The sequence below is a fragment of the Ceratotherium simum genome, chromosome Y (genome assembly GCF_057802395.1).
Source record: "Ceratotherium simum simum isolate JZ-2026a chromosome Y, ASM5780239v1, whole genome shotgun sequence".
Lineage (NCBI taxonomy): Eukaryota > Metazoa > Chordata > Mammalia > Perissodactyla > Rhinocerotidae > Ceratotherium > Ceratotherium simum.
In genome coordinates this window covers 9,840,239-9,866,912 of record NC_141941.1, presented here as the reverse complement: position 1 = coordinate 9,866,912, position 26,674 = coordinate 9,840,239, and the positions used below count along the sequence as shown (strand labels likewise).

Genomic DNA, 26,674 nt, shown 5'->3' with positions numbered 1-26,674 from the left:
ACTATCCTATAAATCTATAATAACCAAACAGTATGTATTGGCATAAAAGTAGACACATAGACCAGTGAAACAGACTTGAGAGTCCAGAAACAAACCCATTTGTATATACTAAACTAATATTTGACTAGGGAGCCAAGAATACTCAATGGAGAAAAGATAGTCTCTTCAACAAATGATGTTTGGAAAACTGGATATCCAAATGCAATATAATAAAATTGGACTCCTATCTTACTCCACATGCAAATAAAATAAAATAAAATAACTCAAAATGGATTAAAGACTTAAATATAAAACCTTAAACAGTAAAGTTTCTAGAAGAAAACAGAAAAAAAGCTCCTTGATGTCTGTATTGGGAGTGATGTTTGAGATGTGACATCATAAGCACAAGCGACAAAAGCAAAAATCAATAAGTGGAAGTATATCAAACTAAAAAGCTTCTTACAGCAAAGGAAACAATCAACAAATTAAAAAGATAATCTACAAAATAGGAAAAAAACATATTTGTAAACCATCTGTCTGATAAGAGGTTTTTATCCAAATTATACATGGAACTCATACAACTTAATAGCAGAATTAACAAGCAAATATTAATAATAATCTAAAGAGACATCACAGTTTAGTTTGGATAGATATGGGGAGTTAGTGAGAAATTCAAAGTCAAGGTAGACCACCTGGGGAACCAAAGATAACTTGATTCAGATAGAAACATCTGAGGAACTAGAGAGATATCCCAGGCAGAGAGATACAGCTGGGGAAGTAGGAATACTTTCCATGTTAAGAAAGACATACCTAGGGAACTAAGGTGACATTCTTGGTTAGAAGAGAGAATCCTTTGGAAATAGGGAGATAACCCAGATCAGGCTAAATACACCTGGGAAATTAGTGAAATATCTCAGGTCACACTGAATATACCTGCTTATTAAAGATACCTCCAAATCAAGGTATACATACCTGAGGATTAAAGATAAAACCTAGGTCAAAGTAGAGATGCTTGGGCTATTAGAGTGATATCCCATGTCATACTAGACATAACTTGGAATTAGAGAGACATTCTGGTGAGTGTACAGAAAACCTCACAATTAGTCACATGTCACAGGTAGGGTAGACACATGGGAAATTCCAAAAATATCACAGATCAGTGTAGACACACTTAGGGAACTAGGGAAATATCCCAGGTCAGCATAGTACTCCCATTCTTGAGAATTTCCTTTTTCTGAAGTCTGCTTTGTCTAAAATTGATATGACTCCAGCATTCTTGTGACCTTGTTAGAAGGTGTATTTTTCTTCATCTGTTTAATTTTTATCCATATGTGTCTTTATAATTAAAATGGGTTTCTTGTAAACAACATATAGTTCTGTCTCTTTTTTTGATCCACTCATACCTTTAATTGGTGTATTTACACTATTGACATTTAGAGTGATTATATATATAGGTAGGTTAATATCTATTATATTTGTTACTGCTCTCTATTGTTGCCTTTGTTCTTTATTTTTATGTTTCTCCTCTACTTTTTTTTTTCACCTTTTGTGGTTTTAATTCAGCATTTAATAGATTTTTATTTTCTCTTTTTTCTTAGCATATAAATTATACTTTTTTTAAACTCTTTTTTTAGTGATTGTTCTAGAGAGTGATATATACATCTGATTTACCCAGATAGACTTTCAAATAACACTATACCACTTCAAGAGTAGTCAAAATACCTTATAATGACAAAATATTTCTATTTCCTTTCTTCCATCCCTTGTATCACTACTGTCATTTATTTTACTTATCATAAACTATAATCATTGAATACATTGGTGCTATTATTATTCTGAACAAACTATCTTATCTGTATAACTGAGAATAAACAAAACAAAATTTTTATTTTCCATTCATTTATTTCTTCTCTAAATTCTTCCTTTACTTATGTAAATCTGAATTTCTACTATATTATTTTTCTTTTTTCTGAAAAACTAACTTTAACATTTCTTATAAGCCCGGTTTACTGGCAAAAAATTCCCTCAATTTTTGCTTGTCTCATAATATCTTTATTTTTTCTTCACTTTTGAAGGATAACTTCACAAGGATGCAGAATTCTAGGTTTCTTTTGTCTCTGTCTCTCTCTCTTCCTCAACATTTTATGTATATTATTCAGTTCTCTTCTTGCTTATATGGTTTTTGTGGGGATGTCATATGTAATTCTTACCTTTACTCCTTTATAGTTAAATCCTCCCTCCAACACCTTTCAAGATTTATTATTTACCTTTGATTTTCTGTAGTTTGGATATAATATGCCTAGGTGTGGGTTTCTTTAGCATTTATCCTGCTTGGTGTCCTCTGAGCTTATCAGATTTATGGTTTGGTGTCTAATATTAACTTGTGGAAAATTCTCACCTACTCTTAGATATTTCTTCTTTCTTGACTTTCTCTCTTCCTTCTCCTTCACATATTCCCATTATACGTATTTTACACCTTTTGTAGTTCTCTAGCTTTTGGATACTCTGTTCTATTCTTTTTCTCTTTACTTTCCAGTTTTGGACGTCTCTATTGACATAGCCTCAAGCTCTGAGATTTTTTTTTTTCCCGAGTGGAAAGAGAATGAGATTTCTTGATGGGTTTGTGAAAGAACTTGGATATTTCCTCAAAAGTTTGCCTGCAAAGTACAATACATGAAGAAAGAAATGATAGAGTGAAAACTAGGCAAATGAATAGAGAGTCAATAAGTATGGACAACCAGTGTAATGCATTACATTTTCAAGTTCTTTTTAATCTCTGAAGTATCTCAAATAGGTTATATTTCCCTCAGTTTATACAGTAGTTCCCTCTTATTCACAGTTCCATGGTTTAAGTTACCTGAGCAGTCTGGAAATATTAAGTGGAAAATTCCAAAAATAAACAATTTGTAAGTTTTAAATTGTGTGCTGCTCTGAGTAGTGTGATGAAATCTCACAGTGCCCTACTTCATCCCACCCAGGATATGAATCATTCCTTTGTCTAGTGTATCCACACTGTATATGCTACCTGCCTGTTAGCTCCTGCATTAGAAAAAACATAGCGTATATAGGGTTTGGTACGATCCATGCTTTCAGTCATCCGCTGGGGGTCTTGGAGTATAGCCCCTGCAGATAAGGGAGGACTACTGTATTTAGGTAATTCAAATATGCAAATGGCATGAAATGATAAACTTGAAGTATTTCACTATTATTGAGTGTTAGAATACATAGGAGCTTGAGTGAGAATTACAGTAATCCTAATTAACCTACAAAGTTCAATTCCAGTGCTGCCTCTTTACTGGTCTCCACTGATTCTCCCTTCCCTTAAGTTCTCTGTCAGAAATATCCAGTTCCTCTCTTTATCCTTTCTCTTTTGCTCTTTTGTTATGGTTGTCTGTGTGTGAGCTTTTTCTCCTTACTCTAACACCATGTGTCTTAGTCATTTTATTTTATCCCCTGTTTTTACAAAACATAGAGTCTTGTAAAATGCAAAAAAAAAAAAAAATGTTCTTAATACACTCCTGAATCCCTACAGATTATGCAGTAGAGAAAGTTGAGTGTTGAAAGCTTCATTCAAAAGGGAAGAGGACTTTCTGAAAACCATCTGCAGGATTGTGACTCAGTGACTCTCTAAAAAGAAGAAGAAGTTTTATGCTTAAAAGATAAATTACTCTACTGGAGCCACAGCCTGCAGAGTCACATGATACCCACATATATTCAGTAAGTATTGAGAATGTATGGTCCCTCAGCCAACACTTACCACCATATAAAGGAGGAGATGTGGAATGAACAGGGATGTTAAATCCATAATTTTCTAAAACGTTCTCAGGATAAATTCTTTTACACTATAGAGTTTCTACCTTTTCCTTAATCTTCAAATATTTGATTACGTAGAGTCAAGTTAGGAGTATTTCTCTATCAAAAACAACCAAAGACACCGTTAGAGAAATCTCAGTGATTTAAAAATTTCTCTGCGCTCAGTGATCAGCACCAAAGCAAACTTGAAAAAATACCTTAACCTTCTGGATACTAAAACTACTTTACCTTTTCTTTCATTTTTCACTTTTCTTCCCTATTGAACTATTTGAGATCATATATTCTTTGCCTTTCATTCAGATAACAGCCTTTATTTTAACCCATAACCATTAAGTTCCAATAGCATTGCCCAATGTACTGTTGGAATACCAAAGAATTTTTCTTTTCTAGTCCTGAATTAAACTTCTATAAAGATCTAGTCCAATTCTTTCTAGACAGATGAGAAAACAGGTCCCAGGGACAGGAGGTAACTTGCTTGCTCAAGGGCATCCAGTGACAGAGCCAGACTCAAATATCACCTACTCTATACCTCTCCCTTGCTTCTCCCATGGTCTCATCATTCCTTTCTTCGTGGGAGGACTAGCAAGGTTTTCACAGAATCTTTCTTATCCTGTATATAAGGTATCACATAAACTCCAACTGTTTCTTTGGTCTTTTTTTACACCTTTTTTGTATGGATGAATGTATTTTATATCTCCACACTTATTTTGTTTTATGTAACAAACACTGAGATAATGCTTGCTGTATATTGGACACTGTTCTAAGCATTTTACAAATTAATTCTCTTAATCTGCATAATAACCTTATGAGGTAAAGGTGATTATTTTCCCTATTTTATGAATGAGGCAGAGAGAGTTTGGGCAACTGGCCATACACCACACAGCTAGTAGGAAGAAGAACAGAGATCTAACAGCCCTGGGCACTGGCTTTAGGTTTCCGTTATCAATTGCTACGCTTTCTTTCTCCAAGTTTTTGCTATTAAGTATACTATAATATTAAGTATATTAAGTATAGGGAGAGAGTTTTACCATAGTGGTGGCTGCAAAATCATCTGGACAAAAAATATATATCCTTTCTGCTATATTTGTTCATGAACCTTCTTGTGTTTATGAGAATAATAAAGTTAGACAAATGTCAGCCTTGTCTGGATCCCTTTGTCCTGGCTCCCTGCAGCTGCCTCTACTGACAAAACCTTCTTTAGGCTCAGGCCCTTGATATCAAGCAGAACCTTTGTCAGAACCTGCAGAGAGACCACCTAGGAGCTTTAATGAAGTTTCATTGCTAATAAAGCAGTATCCACTCACTCAACACATTTCTGGATCCTCTCCAATATGCTTGCATAGGAAGTGTTTATAAAACACCTTTGTAGAGCTTGGTTTTCACAAGGAGAAATAGTTGTTAGAATGAAAAAAACCACCCAAATAAACATAAAAGTTCAATATGGAAAAGTACAAATTGCTTACCTAGTATGTATGTGTGTGGGTAAAGCTGCCAATTTAGCAGATAATTATTCATTTATGGTGAGGCCATCAGATCAGGAGATGAATGCAATTGAAAAGAGAGCTTGCTACAGTTCCCAAGAGGAGGGGGCACACCATATCACCCAGGGCCACATGGAGAAATACTAGGGTCCATCAGGAGACAGAGAAAGCAAAGGAAAGACATTGGCAAGAGTCTTTATTGTGTTTTCCAATGGAAGGAATGGCCAAGGCAGTGTAAGCAGGCTTAGAATTGGCTAGTGTGAATAATTTCAGCAGGGTCAGGGATGTAGGGCTGTCTCTAGAGTTTGGTGCCTACCTTAGGGTGATTAGAGCAGGGGAATAGTGGTTTGGAGTATGAAAGGCCAGTAAAGGAGGTGGTTAGGGAATGTGCTTTAGATTGGCTAGTTTGCATATGAAAGGCATGCCTGAAGGTGGGTTGTTAAATATCTTCAGGAATTAGCTAACTTTGGGAAGATGATTTCCCTCTAGACTCAGCAAGCCTTCGGATGTCAAATCATCTGAAATAAGAAAATGAAAGGGCATGGTTAATAGCACTTCACATGTCATCATAGGGTTCACAGTTCAGAGGTCTCCCCCACAAAACTACGGGCTTCTTACTTATCTTTGTTGTCTAGGACTTATCACCTCTGGTAGTTGCTCAATAAATCTGACTCCTGGTGCCACCACTTACTAGCTTCATGACCTTTGGGAAGTTACTTAACCTCTTTGTGCCTCAGTTGCCTAATCAGTCGAATAACGATAATAATAATAAATAATAATAATACTAACTACATATGATTGATATGAGGATTGAATTAGTTAATATTTATAAAATTCATTGCAAACACCATATAAGTCTTTGGTTTTCAAAATGTCAGTTACGTTGAACTAAAGGCCTATCTACTTTATGCAGGGAATGGGAATGATGAGCTTTTTATGAATGACTTCTATCTTTTAAGGTTGTGTTAGTGTTTTTTCCCACTAAGATTTAGACTGTGTTTGTTTATTGGAGCTGTAAATAATTCTTGGGCAAATCACTACTTTATTTTTTTTTTCTCTCTCCCAAAGAGAGAAGACAGCTCTGGTCAAACAAATCCTATTCCTATCATCTCATTCCCTGGAAGCCAGTCTTCACGCCAATGGAATCAGAGAGGGGATACTGGGGGAAAGATGAGGGGAGAGGTGGAATAAACTGTCTATGGCTTGTGGATAAAACAACCCCCCCAACTCAATCCCCTAGTATAAGCAATCTGTCCAATTTCAAGTCTGAGTTTAGGATTTGGTCTTTAGAAAGGTGTGATAGAAGGACTTGAGAGCTGACTCCATTTCCTGAAAATGAATTTGCTTTCTCCCCTCCCTTCTCACTTCCACCCCAAATATTCACAATCTTTCACATCATGAACCTTAAGGCTGGTGTAGAAAGACTCTCTTTGAGGTTGAAGAGTCTGTGAGTCTAAGACACAAAATTAGAAAATCTCTAGGCTTGCCGGAGGGTAAACCCAAGGATCAGCTGGCACAAATTAATATTAGTAACAACCACCTTATTTACCATAAGTCAACAAACAAACACATTAGGATATGGGGTGGGAAGGGTCTCTTTCAGGTAGGAAACAAAATATGTATTTGGGGGTAACCAAAAAGAATAGCTTTTACTACCTGGAGTTTCAAATGAGAGATGGAACAATGACCTGAGAAAAGGAGCTGGTAGAGTTTATATAGGGATGATTCATTTCAGATACTAACAGAACTTCAGGAGGTCAGGAAATATAGACAAGAGACCCTCAGGGCTCCTAAAGGGAGAACCGGCTGGGGAGAGATGCTACTGACATCTAGCGATGGAGACTATGGCTGCTGCAAAACATCCTACAGTGCACAGGACAGCCTCCACAATAAAGAATTATCCAGCAACAAATGTTAATAGTGCTGAGTTTGAGTTCCTAATTTAGTAGTATTTTGCTCAAATCATTTCATGAAATATTAATAGCTCCAAGAAATAAGTATCATCCTCCCTCTTTTGTTGCTTACATGAGGATGGGAGCCTGCCAATGTCAAAAGTGACTACAAAGCTGACACTTTACACTCTAGACCCAACTGCCTAACTCCAAACCCTGTAATCTTAGACAGTATGCTATATACATGGCCCAGAAACCCTGTAAATAATTGAGTGTGTGTGTAGGAAGACTGAGGAAAAGAGTTTTAAATTTTAATGTCATTTTTTAAATTTGCTTAATTTTTGAAATCTTTGTTGAAGTCAAGATTCTTTAAGGAATGGAGAAAATTCAGTCAAAGCTATACGTGCAGAGATGGATTGCCAATTTTCAAAGAATAAATATACAAACAAATTGCCTTAATGCTAAAACCATATCATGTGTAATTCAGTCTTTGATGATTTACAAGTTACCTTCAGCCCTAGGGTTCCCAACATCCCTTTCCTTGTACCTAGGCTGATTTAAATACTTTGAGGCATTTGGGATTATTATAAAGAATACAAAGTGAAGCATATAATATGTGAAAAGTGCATTGTCCATGCAATGGATAATGCTTAGGAAGAGATAAAGAGAAATAATGAATAAAATGATAAAAAATTGATGTGTGAATTCAGGATCTACATCAACAGCAGGTGCCTCTAAGTCTAATTAATGTTTATTTAGGTGAACACAAAATATTTGAAAGCTTAAAATCCACACATGGGGAATGTCCCACTGGCCAGACTTTAGGAAGAAGCCACAAATTTACCATATATGGCACCGGTGAAAAAATTTTAAACCATACCAAAAACCTAAGTGGCTATATGAATATGATCAAGTTTCTACTTCAACTAACCCTAAAGGCTGGACCATGCCTGTCATTTTGAAATTGGCTTCATGACCAGTTTATTTTTGAGGTTGAAAAATGTGGCGCTCAGAATAAGTGTCCTTTTAAGTCTTTACTATATTTGTTGATGTCCTGTTTGGAATGGAGTTCACTGCATTGTCCATCTTGTTTATTAGTTTCCAGCAAGGGTCAATCCCAGTGTCATCACTCTGGTAGAACTTAATTTCACACTGACATCTTGGTCATTTGAAAAATGTGATTTCTTCTTGTGACTAAATTGATTCTCCACCACACTTCTTTTAATGCAGCCTGTTCTTATGTAGTGATAAGAAGATCAAACATATCAGCAAATAGAGGAAATGATCAATATTTTATGCTAGACTTACATGATGCAAATTTTCCAATGAAGCTGAAGTTGGCAGAAATTAAAACATTATCTCAAACAAAGAAGCAAAACTTTTAAAGAAACAATCTGATAACTCTGAAATTTGCTGCAAAAAATAGGTAGATAGCTTAATATTACTTTCAGTGTTCAGCTGGATATTAAGCCCAGTATGGACTAGACAATCTCTCAAGTTTGGCTCATCTCAGACAGTAGCAAGCTGCAGGACATGGAGCAAATGCTTTCCTTCTCTGATTCAAAACAAAACAAAAGTGTATGGAAGTGTTTAATGGGATACAGGAAGTGATTCTTGGAAACTAAAAAAGGCCTATAATTCTATTATATACTTCTCAGGAGTAAGGAAAAAAAATCTATTTGGCAAACCAATATTTAATTCTCCATACAGTAATGTCTTTTAATAACATTGACTTCAAGTAGATATGGTACTCCTTATTAGTAAATATTAGATTGAAAAAAGCTCTGTTAATTTCCATAACCCTTATATTTAAAATACTAAAAGTCAGGTAGCTATATAGTTTATTTCTTTCAAATGTTTGCCCAGTAGAAACTAATTTTCTCAGCTAAAGCTATCTGACTTTTTTAAAAAACAGAGTTGAGTTTCAAAATGGCCCATCAACTATGACTTCCAGATTACAAAACAGTATATGAGCCAATATTTAAAGGTTAAGCGTGGACTTCAGGTGAACACCCTGACTATCTTTTTTCTGGCTGAGTTCTGAAGAAAATTGAACCTTAAATCTGAGTATCAACAACTTTATAATAGAAATAAATGAATCTTTAGTTCAGAAAATTTCTCTGAAGGTTGCATGAGTTGATCTTGTTTCAAGGTAGCACCTCCAAATGCAGTCAGAAATATTAATAATTTTAATATTCAAAAAGTATCTTACCATGCACCATGTGTTTGCTACCAGTTTGAAAGAGTGAAGTGGAACAAAATAAAAACAGATCATGTTTTGGGAAAAACGAAGGTAAACATGGGTGGTGCCCATCTGGAAATACAAAAATGGAGCCACTGTGATTTCCTCTGCAGTCTCCCTTCTGTTTGTATTTCTCTTCAAGACCTGCCTTCAAAATAGCAAAGAAAAATATGAGAAATGAGCCTTCTCCTACTGGGCGATTTGAAAAATAAACTATGATCTAAGGGTTACTTTGTTATCTTCTGTGGAACTCCTGGTTTATATATTGCTTTTGCTTTTTGTGCTGGGACATCATCATGTTTATATTTTATTTTTATTTATATCCCTATGGCCTGACACTCCTTGGGTTTGAAATAAAAGATTACTAACTGTATGTAAACGTCTTTCCACATCCAATATGTTATTTTATTTTTTTAAATGTTTTCAGTAACTTTATTGAGACGATAATGGTTTATAATATTGTGTAATTTTGAGTGTACATTATTGTTTATCAATTTCTGAATAGGTGGGTGCTCACATGGGCCTGGAGTGTGCTTGCTCTGGCATGCAGATCTGCTGCAATCTCTGCTTGAGGCCCTGCCAGCTGCTGTGCTTAGTGGGTGGGACTACTTCATGGTGTTGGAGCCAGGTCCATTCCTTGGGGCTGCAATGGCACTATGGGTTCCTCTCAACCAGCAAAGTGATCAGGAGTGGACTAAGAGTTGCAGTCATGTCTTCCTACGGTTGCCCTGGGGCACCTCCCCACTTTCAGCGTGCTGACGCCAGGCCAAAAAGCATTTGTGTGCATGCACACGGCTGCTGAGAGAAGGCAGGGAGTGCTCACCCATCTCCACCACTTCCCAGAGGGTCAGTCAATCCATACTGTTGTGCTGTGTGGGCTTCCCGCATGGCTCAATGAATGTCCATTTGATTGTAGTTCAAAAGAGGAAGAAACAAAGTGAACAGCTCACTCCACTATTTTGCTGACATCACTACCCAATAAACACTTTTAAATCATCTTAGTGGGAATAATTTAATTATGGCAGCAAGAATCTTTAAAATGTGCATCTTTAAAATACTATAAAATATAGTAACATGAGGATTAGGGAATTTTAAGCCTAAACTCACACCTATTCTTTCCCAAGTTCCATCAGTGTTGATTGGTGTTCAGAGGATTACAAAGCAAGGAGCAACAATGCATATTTTGAAACCAATTCTGATTAATTCTATTAGACTTAATAATTTTAGTCTCCCATGGCCTTTTCTTTCTTTGAAGGACCATGTGTTGCTGTTTGTTTTTTATACTCACTCTTCCAGTCTCCATGGACTGTCTCAGACGGCTGCCTGCTTATTTGTTAATCACTCCCCAGCAGCTTCCAAATTCCTGTAACAAAAATTAAGGAAACTCAAACCTCCACCATCCCTTTCTTTTTTAGGTCTACATCCAATGTTCCTTCCCATCCCAAACTCCAAGAGAAAATTTTATATGGTGATGAGAACCTGGTAAAATGTTATGCACATGATATCAATTTCTGGTTCTATTTTTCTGATAAAATGGAAATATGACATGTCTTGGTAAATAAAGAAGGCATAAAAGGACAACCTACTAAGTAATAAACAATAATATGTGGGCTTCTTTAGTTAGTAAAATGGGGCTGAACTCAAGAGTAAATACTCAAGACATTTTTGTAAATCAAGGGCAACAAGGAACTCTGAGACATATTGGCTTCATATTCTTTGGAGTTATCTGGGCAGCAGAATCTTTGGCCTATCCAAAAAACCTAAAAACAGCTTATGGCTCTACATGACAGCATTTAGGTAGTGACTTTCCAGTAGAACATGTCACAACAGTCCTAGTGCAGTATAGAAAGGGGTGTTTAAATTCCCAAGTGAAAAATGTGTCTAGACTCCTGAAGGTCTTCCCTTTGTGGCAAGCCCATCTTCCACAGCAGAAGAAAGAGTTGCAAAAGGTCACAGAAAGAAAACACTGTCTCTTACAGACCACCACTTCTCAAACTTTAATGTGCATGGGAATCACCTGGGGATCTTGCTGATTCTGCTGGTCCAAACTAGAGCATGAAGAACAGCATTTCTGATAATCTCCTAGTTGGTGTTGATGCTGCTGGTGCATAGCCCACACTTAGAGGAAAATAATGGTGTATTTCTCACTGGAGTTTCTTCTCCAGTCCTTTCTCTTTAATTAACAAAATGGCCCACTGAACAATATAAGATTAGAAGACTAGAAATTGAGACACTAAAAAGTCCAAACAAGTGGACATCAGAGTGAAAATCTAGTAGTTTTTCTCCTTTTGCTGCTCTTTTGATCAGGAAGACAGCTCCTCAGCACCATTCTCTTATGTCTTATTGGCCAGAACCAGGTCACAAGGCTGTATTTAAGTGCAAGGGAGTCTGGAAAAGATAGTATCTGGTCTTCCCAGACACTTCCCTGGTCAGCATATTCTGCCATTAAGGGGAATGGAAAAGGGAATGACTGTTAGTCAGACAGTCTCCTGCACACTGCTGGGCTCCACTCCAATTAAAAAGACACAGCCTTTGAAACTATACTTTAAAGATGCAACCACTCAATGTCACCAATTGTCATGCAAAGGAGGAGAACCACTAAAGCAAACAGTCTTTCTAAAATTGTCCACCAATAAGTATACTGCATTTGACCCTGAGTTTCCTAAGTGAAGAGAGGGAGTGACAAAGAGGTCTCTAGGAACTCAGACTGATTTTAGGGTTGGGGCAATGGGTTGACCACTTTCCAGGGCTTCATGGATTCTAAACTCACTTAGCATTCATTCTTACTCTGGGTTGCATGTTAGAGTTACCCGGGGAGCTGTAAAACAAGATTGATGTTTAACTGCCACGTGCAGCAATTTTAGTTTAGTTTGTCTAGGATACAGTGTGAGAAGCAGAAATTTTAAAAGCTCCCAGATGAACATAATATGAAGCCGAGGTTGGGAGACACTGCCCTGGAGCTATGCTTCTCATTTGTAATGTGTTCATAAATTACCTGTGAATTTTGCTGAAATGAAGACTTTGATCCAGCAGATCTGTGGAGGGGTTCAAGCTTCTGCATTTCTAAGAAGAGGTTGTTGGGGATGCTGCTGCTGCTGGTGAAAGTGGACTTCACTTTGTCTGGCAAAGTCCTAAAGCAAAAGTACTCAAAGTAGGGTCCTTGGACCACTGCAGTCTGAAAACTATTTGTCTGTATTACATGACAAATAGAGAATTTAACAGTACTCAGTTGCAAACTTTTATAGCAATTTGACAATGCTGAGACACTTTAAGGGCCTAATTTTGTATTTTGCAAAAGTAAAGCAGATTGGAACAGACTGGAGCAAAACATATGTTCTTTGCATGAGCAAATCGATAAAGCACCAGCTTAGAGGATAATCCCTTCCACTAACATGCAAATTTGAGGGCAGAAATCACATTTTTTTTAATTGATGTTTTAATAGTTTATAACATTGTGAAATTTGGCGTCGTACATTTTTGTTTGTCCATCACCATATATATGTCTCCTTTCATCCCTTGTGCCCACCCCCTACCCCCATTTCCGCTGCTACCCACAATACAGTTTTCTCTGTCCATGTGTTGGTTTATATTCCACATATGAATATAAACCAACACAGAAATCACATTTTAACCACTGAATGCCCAGTACCTGTCCACAAAGGGCTCTTAGGATATGTTGGTTAAATGAGTAAATGAAATGAGTGAATAAAATGATGGCCATCTGGTTGGATGTTAGGGATAGATTTGAAAAGATATAGGCCTCATCATATGTACACTTCCATAGGCAGAGAAAAAGTCTGGAAAGTTAGGGGGGGTGCATTAAAATTTAATTTGGTTTCACACATATGCTGAGAGCTTCTACACTTTACTTTGGAGACATAAACATGGGCAAAATGTTGCCCCGAATCTCAGAAATCTCAATTTCCAGAACAAATACAAATGCCCAAAAGGAGGAGAGAGAAGCAAGATTTAGGATCTGGAGGAGTGGTTATAACAAGGCAGAAGGTACTGAGACAAAAGTCACAGAGAACATCAGGGTATCTTGATTTTGCCATTATGGGCAGGTGATTTTTGGAAATGGAATGTCAGCCTGGAAAAAAGGTACAAGGTCAGGATGGAAATTATGAAGTAATTTGTAAGACTGTTACTGAAAATTTCAATTATGTGTATTCTCCTGGAAGAATCAGAGTTGGCATCTCACAATGTCATCTATAGGCCAATTCTCAGTACATTTGTAAATTTCTTCTATTAGAGCCTTTCAATCTATCCTGGTGAAGAATATGAATATGAGTCTTCATTGTATGAAGATATGTTGGAGGCCTTGTCCCCAGGACCTCAGAATGTGACTTAATTTGGAGTCAAGGTCTTTACAGAGCTAATCAAGTTAAAATTAGTTCATTAGGGTAGGTCCTAATCCAATATTTGAACAGAGGCAAACACATTAGGGAGAACACCACGTAAAGATGATGAATCTACAAGCCAAAAGATAAAGATTGCTAACAAACCACCAGAAACTAGCAACAAGTCATGGAGCAAATTTTCCCTCACAGCCCTTGGAAAGAACCAACTCTGGTGACATCTTGATCTGAGCCTTCTAGCCTCCAGAATAGTGAGACAGTAAACTCCTTTTGGTTTAGCCATCCAGTTTGTGTGACTTTGTTACAGCAGCTCCAGCAAACTGATACAATGAAGTATAAGAAAAGATAATATAGATAGAATCAATACCCGGGGAAGTTTATTTGTTGTCAAATTAAGACAATGCTATAATTAAAATAATAAGTATTAGTTAAGAACACATTTTGTGAGGAAAGATGTGAGAAAGTATTCTCTTAAAACTTTGATTGTGATAAATCATGCTAGAATGGGTAGAAAATTCAGTCATGAACAAATGAACAAAAGGCTTGCTTGGAAATTTTTAAAGATCTATGATGGATAATATAAAGATCCTAAAGAAATATGAAAAACAGTTCTTTCTGATTAGAAATGCAGAGCAGTTTTACCCTTGAAGCAATGTGCCATTACTAAAGCAGATAATAGATTCCAAAAAGCCACATGGGAGGGAATATAGGGAGTAGGAAAATGAGGAAGAAGCCAAATAGATGAATAAGGGAAGAAAGAAGAACAGAGAATATCAACACATAGTGCATAACCAGTTCTTGACAAATGCGTCAGTAAGTACCAGGCCAGCTTTGCAGTAATACTGAGTTCAGGGCGATTATCAAGATGGGTTTAACTACTTCAGAAAGACATTTTTAGGACATTGAGTTTGTGAAATTATCCTATTTAGTCTTTTGTCATTAGGATTTTTTTTAACATATAAAACTGCATTTCATCAAAAATAGAAAAAATGCTCTATGACTATTTTTTTATTTTTTTTGGTGAGGAAGACTAGTCCTGAGCTAACATCCAATGCCAATCCTCCTCTTTTTGCCAAGGAAGATTGGCCCTTAGCTAACATCGTGCCCATCTTCCTCTACTTTAGTTGGGATGCTGCCACAGCATGGCTTGACAAGAGGTGCATTGGTGCATTCCCAGGATCAGAATCTGAGAACTCCGGGCCACCTCAGCAGAGTGAGCACACTTAACTGCTGCACTGGGCTAGCCCCATCTATGACTTTCATAACCTTCTTGGTAGTTAATCTTTGATGTGGTGAAATGAATAATATAAAATTAAACCCAAGTTTGAGATAGAAATGCTGTTCTATAATCACCCCACCGATAGATACCTACAATAAAAAAAAAAAAAGTTTGAAGAAATGTCAAAAACACAGACAGAAAAACAATGGAATTGGAAAATGTGGTGAAACAGAACAAGGACAAAAGACCAATCCTCATAAGCTATGTCTTTTAGACACTCCACAGATGAATAAGCTTTCACTGAGCAACTATTCTGTAAGTCTGTGTTGGGCTCTATTTGAAACAACAAAAGTTTCTGAGAGGTGATAAGGACAAACCTAAAAAAATATCTAGAAAAACAAACCAGTTTGTGGAATGTGTCCTTAGATGGTATAAACAATTAATCAATTCATTTCAAATTAATTCAATGATAGTTACAGAGTTGTGTCTGTGTACCATGCACTATTCAAGCCTCTGGGGAAATGGCTTTAAAGAAACAAAACAGTTGCCTTCATACAGTTTAGATTCGGTGGAGACACTGGAGAGGAAAGAAGGCAATAGATATATAATGCATAATATGTAAACGTTACCAAAAAAATAATAAAGCTAGATATCTTAGTCAGTTTGGACTGCTATAACAAATACTATGGACTGAGTGACTTAAAAAATAAACATTTATTTCTTACTATTCTAGAGCCCCAGAAGTCTAAGACCAAGATGCTGGCAGATTTGATAGCTTGTGAGAGCCCTCTTCCTGGGGTTCAGACGTCTGTCTTCTTGCTGTATCCTCACATGGAGGAGAGAAAGATCATCTTTTCCTTATCTCTTCCTATAAGGGAAGTTATCCCATTCATGAGAGCTCTAACCTTATGATCTAATTACCCCCCCAAATGTCCTACCTCCAAATATCACATTGGGGATTAGGAGTTCAACATATGAATTAGGGAGGGGGGACATATTCAGTCCATAGCATCAAATAAAGGAACACGGTAAAGGAGCCGGGGTAGTGCTTTTTATACATGGAGGCCAGAGGAAACCTCTCTGAGAAAGGGACGTTTGAGCAGAGATTTGAGAAAGTAAAGGAGTGAACCACGTTGATATTTGGGGGAAAAACATTCCAGGCAGAGGGTACAGTATGTGCTGAGACCCTAAGATGGAAACATGTATAGATATTTTAAAAAAAACAAAGAAGCCAGTGTGTCTTAGGAGTGATAAGAGTAGAGGTCAGACTGATAACAGAAGAGGGTCAGAGCGAATACACCAAGGCGAGAATTGTGGGTGTTATGCTAGTGAAATGAAAGTCCATTGGAGGGTGTTGAACAAACGAGGTGGTATGCTGTGTATCAGCTTTTGAGAGGCAAACTGTTCACTCCATCCTTCAACAATATTTTTGAAATTTATACTCTGTGCCAATAAATAGGCATACAAGAATAAATGAGAAACAGCACTTTTGTTATTATTGTTATTACATATCCTTATCATCAAGATCACGAAGCAGCTACATTATCATGACCATCATTATCATCATCTGATCACCATCATCATCATTACCAACATCAGTATCATTACCACCATGGTCAATATCATCATCATCATCATCATCATCACCACCACCGCCATCATTATTGTAAAAATAAACAGAAACTTCATTTAAAATGGAGTCAGAAGGCAAGATGGGGGAGCTCTTATGCTCTACAATGATAGTAGAGCACAACAAGGAGAAGAAAATCTTTCTCTTCTTGCCCAGCAATCGGTCAGTCAGTGAGAGACGGTCACAACTCAGCCAAGGAAAAGCCAAAATATGCTGAACTCCCAGTCTCCTCCAATGAACTCTTTGTTATACAATAGCCTTCTCAACTTCCTCTTCTCCTCTATGAAAGAGTTTCTTCTCCCCTTGTTTCTTGCCACTTATATGTGGCTCACCCTTGTTACAAATCTTAAATTGCAATTCTTTGTTGATCCTGAATAAACCCATTTTTTTCCTGAAGAAAAAGTTGGCTGTAAATTTGCTTAATGTCAATATTTGGTGGCTCATATGAGGATCCAGAGAATACACCTGATGACCCTGTGGCTGCTAAGCAAAGAGGTGCAGTGCCCACAAAAGAGTCCATTGGGATTGCTGCTTTTCTTGCTGACCTAGATGAAAGTCAATCTTTCTCTTGGAACTGTGCTTCCATCCTCTTTTCATTTTGAAGTTTTCCAGGATCTATTCAGGATTTACTATAAGGCTTCATCCTTTTCTGGTTCAGGCCTTATTTTATCTGCAGTACTCAGTAGGCACTTTGTCCTAACTATTGAATGGAACTCTTGCTCCATTGGAACTGGCTGCTCAACCTTTTGTCCAATTTCTCTGGGAATTAGATGGTTTCATAGAATGGCACTGCTCAATCTTTGGTCCAAATCATTTGGAAAGAAACTGTTCTATTGGAACTGAGCTGTTTAGCATTTGGCCTAGATCCTTTGGAATTGAGCTCTTCTAGCAGAACAGTGGTTTCAGCCCCCAGTATAACTCCTTCAGGATTAGGCTGTTCTATTAGAACTGTACTGTTCTGCCTTCGCGCTCACCCCTTTGGGATTAGGCAGTTCCCTTAGAACTGTGCTGGTGTTAAGCCTACAAGCTGTTTGAGCTGTTCTATCTGTTTGAGTTGCTATCTGTTTAAGCTGTTTGTGCTGTTTAGGCTATTTGAAAATCATTAGTTTATTCTAGAGAAAAAACCCTGGGGAATGTGATCCCAATTATTTAAATATTTTGAGGGTTGCCCCCCCAACAGAGAACACAGCCAATTTTATGTTTAAAAACTGCAGTGATGCACATTTCTAACTAAATGGACTAATTTAACCAAAGGTAATTTAGAACATCAATGGCCTCCTTGGGGCATTTTGAACTCCCTAAACTTGCTTTTCTAAAAACTAAATTGGACAACTATAGCTCTGCAATATTCAAAACTGAATGGAACATCTATTTTGATTGGTATTTTGAGACTTTCAAAGATTATCAGGAGTCTAAAATTGGATCTTCCCAAATACAATTTTAAGATTAACTGAGGCAAACAAATGATTAAAGAAAGATAAAGTGGATTCTGAAGCCCCATGTATCTCTTCCTCAGCTTCTTTGTCTCAGGCTCCACCTCTGGTACCATTATGTTCCTCTTTCCTGGATCCTTGTGCCCAGGCCCTGCCTCTGGCACCATCTTCCTCCTTTCTTTCTATACTACCTTTACCTCCTCTATACTCTCAATTTCCTCATACTAACTTGGTCACTCAACTTCCCCTTTTCCCTGAACCTCTTCCCATTCCATCTTCCTCTGAACTATCAGAGCTGTCTCTTTAAAATTAAGCCCACTGAGGATCCAAAGTCTCAGCTCTTAATTTATTATACTCCCAGCGCTAAAGCTTAACTATGATCCATAGTCAAAGATTTTCCCAAAGTAACCAAAGATCCTCATATATTTGCTGAGGAATTTAACATTGTCATTAAAACTTATTGACCTTGTTTCTCTGACATATATCAGCTAGTTCATATGTTTTTCAGTGAAGGTCAGGACCAGCAGTGGATGAAAGCTGCTAATTGGGAAATCTTGAAAGATGTCTAGAATAGAAGATAAACCTGCTGACCTATTGTAGGATCAGACATGGGCAATTGCTAGGGCATTCCCAAAACCTGTTGAATGAAGCAAATTTAAGCCTCTGGGGAAAAAAATTCCAATGAATGTATTCATGACAATAACAATTAACTTAAGATTATTTTTAAAGAAAATTCTGGTCTTCCTTCAAATGTTGGTCCCACTTGAGTAGCTTTTAACTCTATTTTTTAATGGGCTGAAACGGTACCTTTCCTGTCTACAAAAAAAGGTCCAGGATGGAATGGGAGACTATGTCCATTTCAGATTTAGTTAATTTGGCCAACCAACTCTTTTATACCCTAGATAAGTCACCTAAAAGAAAGATCACTGACATTAGTCTTAGCAGTATCTTTTTGAATATCATGTCTCTTCAGGCAAGGAATACAAAAGAAAAAATAAACAAATAGGACTACATCAAACTAAAAAGCTTCAGGACAGCAAAGGAAACCATAAACAAAGTGAAAAGACAACTCACCAACTGGAAGAAGATATTTACAAAACTTATATTTGAAAAGGAGCTAACAAGCAAAATATGTAAAGAACTCATACAATTCAACAACAAAAAAGTTAACATCCTGATCAAAAAATTGCCAGAGGATATGAACAGACATTTTTCGACAGTAAGTTCAAAAAAAAGAAAAAAAGGTTATTGTTATGTATATAGCAATTTAAATAAAAATAAATCTATTTAAACTGAAAAAAAAGACAAACAAATGGGTAAAAGGCACACGAAATGATGTTCAACATTACTAATTATTAGGGATATGCAAATCAAAACCACAATGAGATATCATCTTACACCCATCAGAGTGGCTATTCTTAGAAAGACAAGAAATAATAAGTGTTGGAATAGATGAGGAAAAAAGGAAACTCGCATACACTGTTGGTGGGAATGCAAACTGGTGCAGCCACTAGGGAAAACAGTATGGAGATTTCTCAAAAAGTTAAAAATAGAAATACCATATGATCCAGCTATTTCACTTCTGGGTATTAATCCAAAGAACATGAAATCAATAATTCAAAAAGATACGTGCACTCATATGTTCATTTCAGCAATATTCACAATAGCCAAGATGTGAAAGCAACCTAAGTGACCATCAATGGATGAAGGTTAAAGAAGATGTGGTATATATAAAGAAGATGTGTGAAGGTTAAAGTAATATTCAATGGACTACTACTCACCCATAAAAAGATGAAGTTGTGCTATTTATAACATCATAGATGGAGCCTGAGTGTATTACGCTAAGCAAAATGAATCAAATGGAGAAAGACGATTACTATATGACTTTATTCATATGTGGAAGATAAACAAACAGATATGGAGAACAGATTGGTGGTTACCAAAGGGAAAGTGGGTATGGGAGGTCTAAAGGAGTAAATAGGCACATATTTATGGTGACCGATAAAAACTAGACTTTTGTGGTGAACACAATATATTCTAGGTAGAAGCTGAATATAATGGTGTACACCTGAAATTTACATAATATTGTAAACCAATGTAGCCACAAAAAATAAATTAAAAAAAAGATTACTACAATTATTCATCTTCAACTCCACCAAATGAAGGCCCCTAAACAAATAAAAATTCTCTAAATTTCTGGTATAAATGCAAAGATCCAGGACGTTGGAAAAGAAATTGTTACAAATTTAAGCACTTTAGGCCACTGGTCTTTCTAAAATCTCAGATCTACCCTTTTGGGAACTCATAAACTCTTACCCTTTGAGACGGTCACAGAACGTCCAATGGACTTTGCTTCTGCCTCTTTTGACCCACAGCTCATAAAAGGAGATTGTGGGTCATAAAAGGAGATTCCAATATTGTGGTAAGGAACACTTAATTCTTTCTATTAAAAATACCCATGTTTTGGTAGAACAATTTTTTTACAGTGTTCTGCAGTGAGACAAATACCTTAAACACCATACATTGGGGCTGGCCTGGTAGCGCAAGAGGTTAAATGCACAGGCTCCGCTTTGGATCCCAGGTGCAAACCAATGCACAGTTTGTCATGCCATGCTTTATAGGGTGTCCCATATAAAGTAGAGGAAGATGGGCACAGAAGTTAGCTCAGGGCCAATTTTCCTCAGCAAAAAAGAGGAGATCAGCTCAGGGCTGATCTCCCTCACAAAAATAAAAAACAAAACAAAAACCAACAAACAACAACAAAAAAAACACACCTTGCAACCTGGAGAGTTTGTGTTTTGGAAAATACATCGCCAGAAAGACTCTTTTCAACCTCACAGGAAAGGCCTCTACCAGACACTATTAACTAAACCTTGTACTGCAAAATCCAGGGAACAGATCTTTTGACTTACTTGATGTGTCTAAAGAAAGCACCAAACTCTGACCAGGTCTGCACATCATCTGTTTAACTTAAAAGTAAAGATTTCCTGTTGGAGTAGATTGCACCTGATGAGACAGCTTCACAAGATGTCCAGACCAGGCCTGTTGGAAATTTGTCAAACATTTGATGATGACATAAGACTTCAGATGATCTCCAATGTTGATAATTCTGATAACATATGGACTTTTGAAAGGAAAAATACCTGAGAGCTCTTCCTCCTACACCTCCTTGTTACTCAATGTGACCTCAATATGTTTCCAATCTGTGCATTTTCTTTCTAATGTGGGACATGACGCCTAGGAAAGGTCCTTCCTGGCCCTGAGGGGCAAGAGGCTGACTCCATCAGCATTGCTTTCAGAGAAAGATTTCAATCAAAAGGGAGAAATCTGACAATTAATAAACAGAAATATCATTTAAAATTGAGTCCAGAGGCCAGAGGAGGAGCTTTCATACCTTACGATAATTACAGAGACCAAAAGGGAGAAGAAAGACTTCCTCTTCTTGCCTGGCAAGAGCTCAACCAATGAGAGACAGTCACAACTCAGCCAAAGAAAAGCCACTATACACCAAATTCCTCTTCTCCTCTATGGAAAGAGTTTCTCTTCTTCTTGTTGCATGGGACTAGCATGTGATTTGCCATGGTTGCAGACTCCAAATTGCAGTTCTTCACTAATTCCAAATAAACCCATTTTTACTGGAGAAATAACTGACTGTCTACCTTTTTAAGGTCAGCATTACCAATAGTACTCTCATTACCACACTCACCATCATCATCCTTACCAACATCGCTAACATCAGCACGACCATCATCATCATCAACCTCCTCCTCAAAATGCTATTAATTATTACATATTCAGTGTTCAGTACATATTTCCAGTAATGGGTAAGATCCAACACCTTTCTTTACAGGAGAGCTAGCTCAAGAAGGTCATAGTTAGAGGTACATCTGACCTGCATGTAGCTCCCAGGGCACACAAGGTGATCTGAGTTGTGAGAAATACTCAAAAGGCCAAGCCACATTCCAATGCAACCTGTGCCATACCACAGCAAGGCTGCTATCTGACTAGCCAATACTCAATTGGGCAACTTCTTGTGACTGACCCATTCCTTGCAGATAATAGAGTTTCTCAAAAACTCTGGCCTCCTGCCCGCCCCCCCACACACACAGACTTACAGTTTCTTTTTGGGTCTCCCTTAAAGGAAAGACTGAGGACTAAAGCAAAGCAGTTCCTCCAGGACAGGAAATCAATTACTGTTAAGATAAAAAACTATAGATAATTAAGCTGTGGTATGATTCTAGGGTGGACCTTATTTTCAGGAATTTAATTTCAGAACCAAATATCTTCTCCAGAAATAAAAATGATTTCAGAGTCTTTAGTGCTTCTAGTATATCCTGTTGATTGCTTCCTATGTTATCTGGCACATAGTAAGCGCTCATTAAATCTTCATCAAAGTAAGTTGTTTTTCCTACTACTATCTCCACAACAGCAATCACATTTTCTACCCTAGAGCACTGCTATTGAATAGTAAAAAAAGATGTTACATTACTGAAATACAAAAGTATTTGAAATAAGATGCAAAAAAAGGAAATTCCATGAAAGAAATGAATAGAGGTATTACAGGAGTCAAAACATGAACCATATCATTTCAGGAATTGTCCTTTAAAAAAAGAAGGGACACTGCCTTTTTTCAAATATGAGCATTGTGATTCATCCCAGTGTTAATTATCAAGGAAAAATCTGTGAATACAAGGAACTTTATCCAAAAATCCATCACCGTGGTAGGTACTGTCAAGTCATCCTTAATTAGAAAAAAAATACTGTGATAAAAGGAAATATATTACCAAACTTGGGTAATAGAAAGGGAGAAAAAATAAGAGGATAAGGAGATGTGTTTGATGTTTTGCTCCTGCCAAGAAGTTAATACCTGTTATTGAGTTGACAGTTTCCTTTATAAATCCTATCACTCATGTAAAAGTCCTTTCTGGAAGCAGGTCAAAAGATTTGAAATTATGCTGTCATACACTGTACGACAGCTATGCATAGAATGCAGCATGAATGCTAGATTGCTTATGATGAGAAAGATAGCAATGCCAAGCCTATAACAGGCGTAAAACTCTAAGAGTTTGCAGGGGTCATAGATGGTACCAACAGACTGCAAGTTTTATGCCCATAGCCACAATAATCTCTTGAATTTTAATGGTTTCTGCATATATGCAGAGGTATGAAACTATCCTCAAAGTATGAAACTATCCCCAAATTGTGCATAACAGAACTCTTTTGTTTCTTCTCTGCTCTAAAATCCTGTATAACAGGGGTCCCTTTTGTACCTTCTCCCTCTTCCTCCAGATTAACTGCTTTGGAATTGACTGGGCCTGTCATTCTGCCTCTGGTAACTTGGGGGATAGTATGTACCTTCTCTGCTCCCTGTACCATGAGAGATTATTAAGGGATTATTTAATAAATAACTTTCTGAGTCCCACAGAGGGAATTCTTTCTTTATCTTAATGCAGCAAGATGAAGTCTTGTACATAAGGAAGTTCATCATATTTCCCAGGTTTTTTACAAAACCATTCTAACTACAAGATAGTATAATAATCCAGTGGGCTGTTAAATGGCCAATGCTCATTGGATTCTAAAGAATACTGTGGCCATGTAGTATTACAGTAGCAAATAATCTTTTTCTTAAACATAGGCTCATAACTTTAATTAGACCATCTTTCAGAATCAGCCCCAATGGGCTCCCCTTGGGGACAGATGGTGCATTCCTCGTTATGACACAAGAGATGGGCAGACACAGACATACTATGCGTGATATCAGTCACATGTTCTTTGTGATATAACACATTTTTATGTGTGACATCACTCCCATTGTTATGTGTGACGCTCATGTTTATGTGTGATAGGACTCACATTTCATGGGTGTGACATCATTCACATTGTGTGTGATATCACACCAATTTTGTATGACATCACTCCAATTTAGCATATGAATCAACTATTGTTATGTGTGACATCACTCCCAAGGTATGTATGATGTCACACCAATTCTCTGTGGCATCATTCTGATAGTGTGTGACATCACTGTCCTGGTGTTTGTGTGAGACTGCTCACATTGTGTGTGACATCACACCAACTGTTATGTGTCACACCTCTCCCATTGTTATGTATGACACCATTCCCATTCTGTGACATCACTCCCATTGTTATTTGTGATAACATTCCCACTGGTGTGAGATCACTACAATTTTGTGAGTTACATCACTCCCATTGTTTGTGCTACATCATTCCCATTGTGTCAATGGGACATCATTCCCATTGCTTTTATGTCATCAGTGTCATTGTTTGTGGGAAATCCCTATCATAGTCATGTGTGACATAACACCATTTATATGTGTGACATCTCTCCCATTGTTTTGTATAACATCACTCCACTTTTGTGACATCACTGCCACTGTGCCACAATAGAAACTGGGAATTTGAAATCAAATCACAATAAGGGAGGTTTATAACCTCCAACTTGCTAATCAAACCCAGACTTGCTTTTGAGCAAATCTAAGCTCACAAGTTATACTTAAGGCTAATATAGCTTCCAGTGATTTGCATGGGTGAGAAATGACCCAGACTAGGGGCAGACTCTCTAAATCACTCTAGACAGAAATAGTTTGTTAACTCATCACAATGCACACTCAAATTACCAAGTTAAGGCAAGCTGGAATGAGACCATCAGCAGGAATTATTGGGATGGAGCTACCATTTCCAAGTCTGTATTCTCCACATTATTTGCATCAAAATTAAAATCCAAGAAATTTGCCAGGGGACTGATGAAGCCTGACCATCAGAACACTTTAGAGGGGAACACAGCATGACTTTAAGGCATTATTTATTATTTGTATTTGCATATTTCCCCCCAAAGCCTGTGGTTTATCCACAACATCTGGATTTCGTCATTGACTGGAAAATTTATGAGAGCCCTTGTACTGTGAGGCAATGGGAACAGAAAATTATGTTGAAGGATTGTTATCAAGACTTTGGACATTGCCAAATGGCATGTTCTTTTCTGAGGAACATTCAGGATGCAAATAAAAATCAAATAACACTTCTTTCCAAAAGAATAGGCTTAAATTGCTTGTTTTCTTTTCTCTTGCTTTTAACTTGAACTGGGCTGCAAAGAGTTATGAAGACATCAATTCTAGTTGCTCTTCTAGGGCAAAGAGCTTTAGCTTGAGTTTGAAAAGGAAAATTGTTACTTTCAGGAAAATGCTTCCCACCAGGGAGAATTCTAGAGTGAAGTCATGTAAACTTCCTCTTCCTCCTTGGGGATAGTTGTTATACACAACATTAGAGAAGATGATGATGATGTAACAGTGTTACAAACCCTTAACACCCCCATTGCACAGGCACCAGCCCTTGCAGCTGCCACCCCAGTGTCACCCCTGCTGGAGGCACACTCAGTACCTGAGGCAGATGCTCCAGCCTCCTATGAGGGGAGAACTGAAATGGGCCCAGGAGTCTTGGGTTGGATTTCACCCTCCTGCATTAGGCAAGGAAACCAATTTTGCCAGAGACCCCCAGCCAGAGCTGAGCAATATCAATTAAGACAGTATCCAGTAGGGGTTAATGCCCAAGGACAACCGGCAGGATTCGTGTGGATGCATATCCTCTTCTCTACATCTGATTTATTTAATTGGAAAAATAGTAATCCACCTTATCAAGAAGATACCCGGTGGATGACAGAATTGTTCTCTTCCATCTTTGACACCTATCACCCATCATGACAGATATTCATATTTTAATGAGTGTACTCTTAACAGGAGATGAAAAGAGATTGATAACAGACAAAATCAGAGAAGAAGCTCACTGGCTCCATCTAGAGGACTCTTTCAGTACACTTGCGTCTAACACAGCTGTCCCAATAGTTGAACCAGCCTGGGATCCTAATGATGCCATGGGAAGAGTCAGACTAGAACGTTAGAAGAGATGCATCTTAACAGGCTTGAGAACCAGAGTTCCTATGAAAAAGAGCCTAAATAAAATTCAGGAAATTCTGCAAAAACTAGAGGAAGACCCCTCTGAGTTCCTAGAGAGGATTATCCAAGCTTATAGATACTATATGGATGCAGATTTGGAGGCCCCTGGAAATCTTAGAACGGTTAACTTTATAGGACAAAGTGCTCCAGATATCAAGAAAAAGTTACCAAAACTAGATCGAGCATTAAGGATGAGTCCCTACCAGGCTGCAGATATTGCCTTTAAGGTATACAACATGGAACATCAGATGAAGCAAGAAGATGCCAAAAGGAATGCTGCTTTCCTGGCTGCCACTTTGAGTGGGTGAAATTCAAACTATGCAAAAGGAAAACCAGGTCAATCAAAGAGAGGTAAGCATCCCCTGGAAAAAAACAATATGCTTATTGCAGAGAGGAAGGATATTAGTAAATGGAATGCCCTGAGAAAATAAAGGAAATACTAATGATATGAGAAAAGAAGCTGCCCAGATTCTCAAGGCAGGGGCTATTCTGATGAGGATTGAAGAGGCCCAGGTGCTCCTCTGGACGTAAAACACTGCTTTCAGATTTCCCCAAAGAAGCCCCAGATGCAACTGACAGTGGAGAATGAGCTGATTGACTTCTTAGTTGATGCTGGCACCACCTATTCAGTCTTGAACACTAAATCTGCACAGAAAA

At 37.5% G+C, this 26,674-nt stretch overlaps 1 protein-coding gene across 1 annotated transcript in view; it reads left to right on the top strand.

The window, feature by feature from the left end:
* Positions 1-25,765, top strand: part of LOC101408148 (amelogenin X-linked) — a 124,201-nt gene extending 98,436 nt beyond the window's left edge. The window contains exon 6 of the mRNA XM_087427834.1: positions 25,388-25,765. Coding sequence (XP_087283960.1) covers positions 25,388-25,765 — 378 coding nt within the window. The remainder of the gene's footprint in view (positions 1-25,387) is intronic.
* Positions 25,766-26,674: the final 909 nt, after the last annotated feature.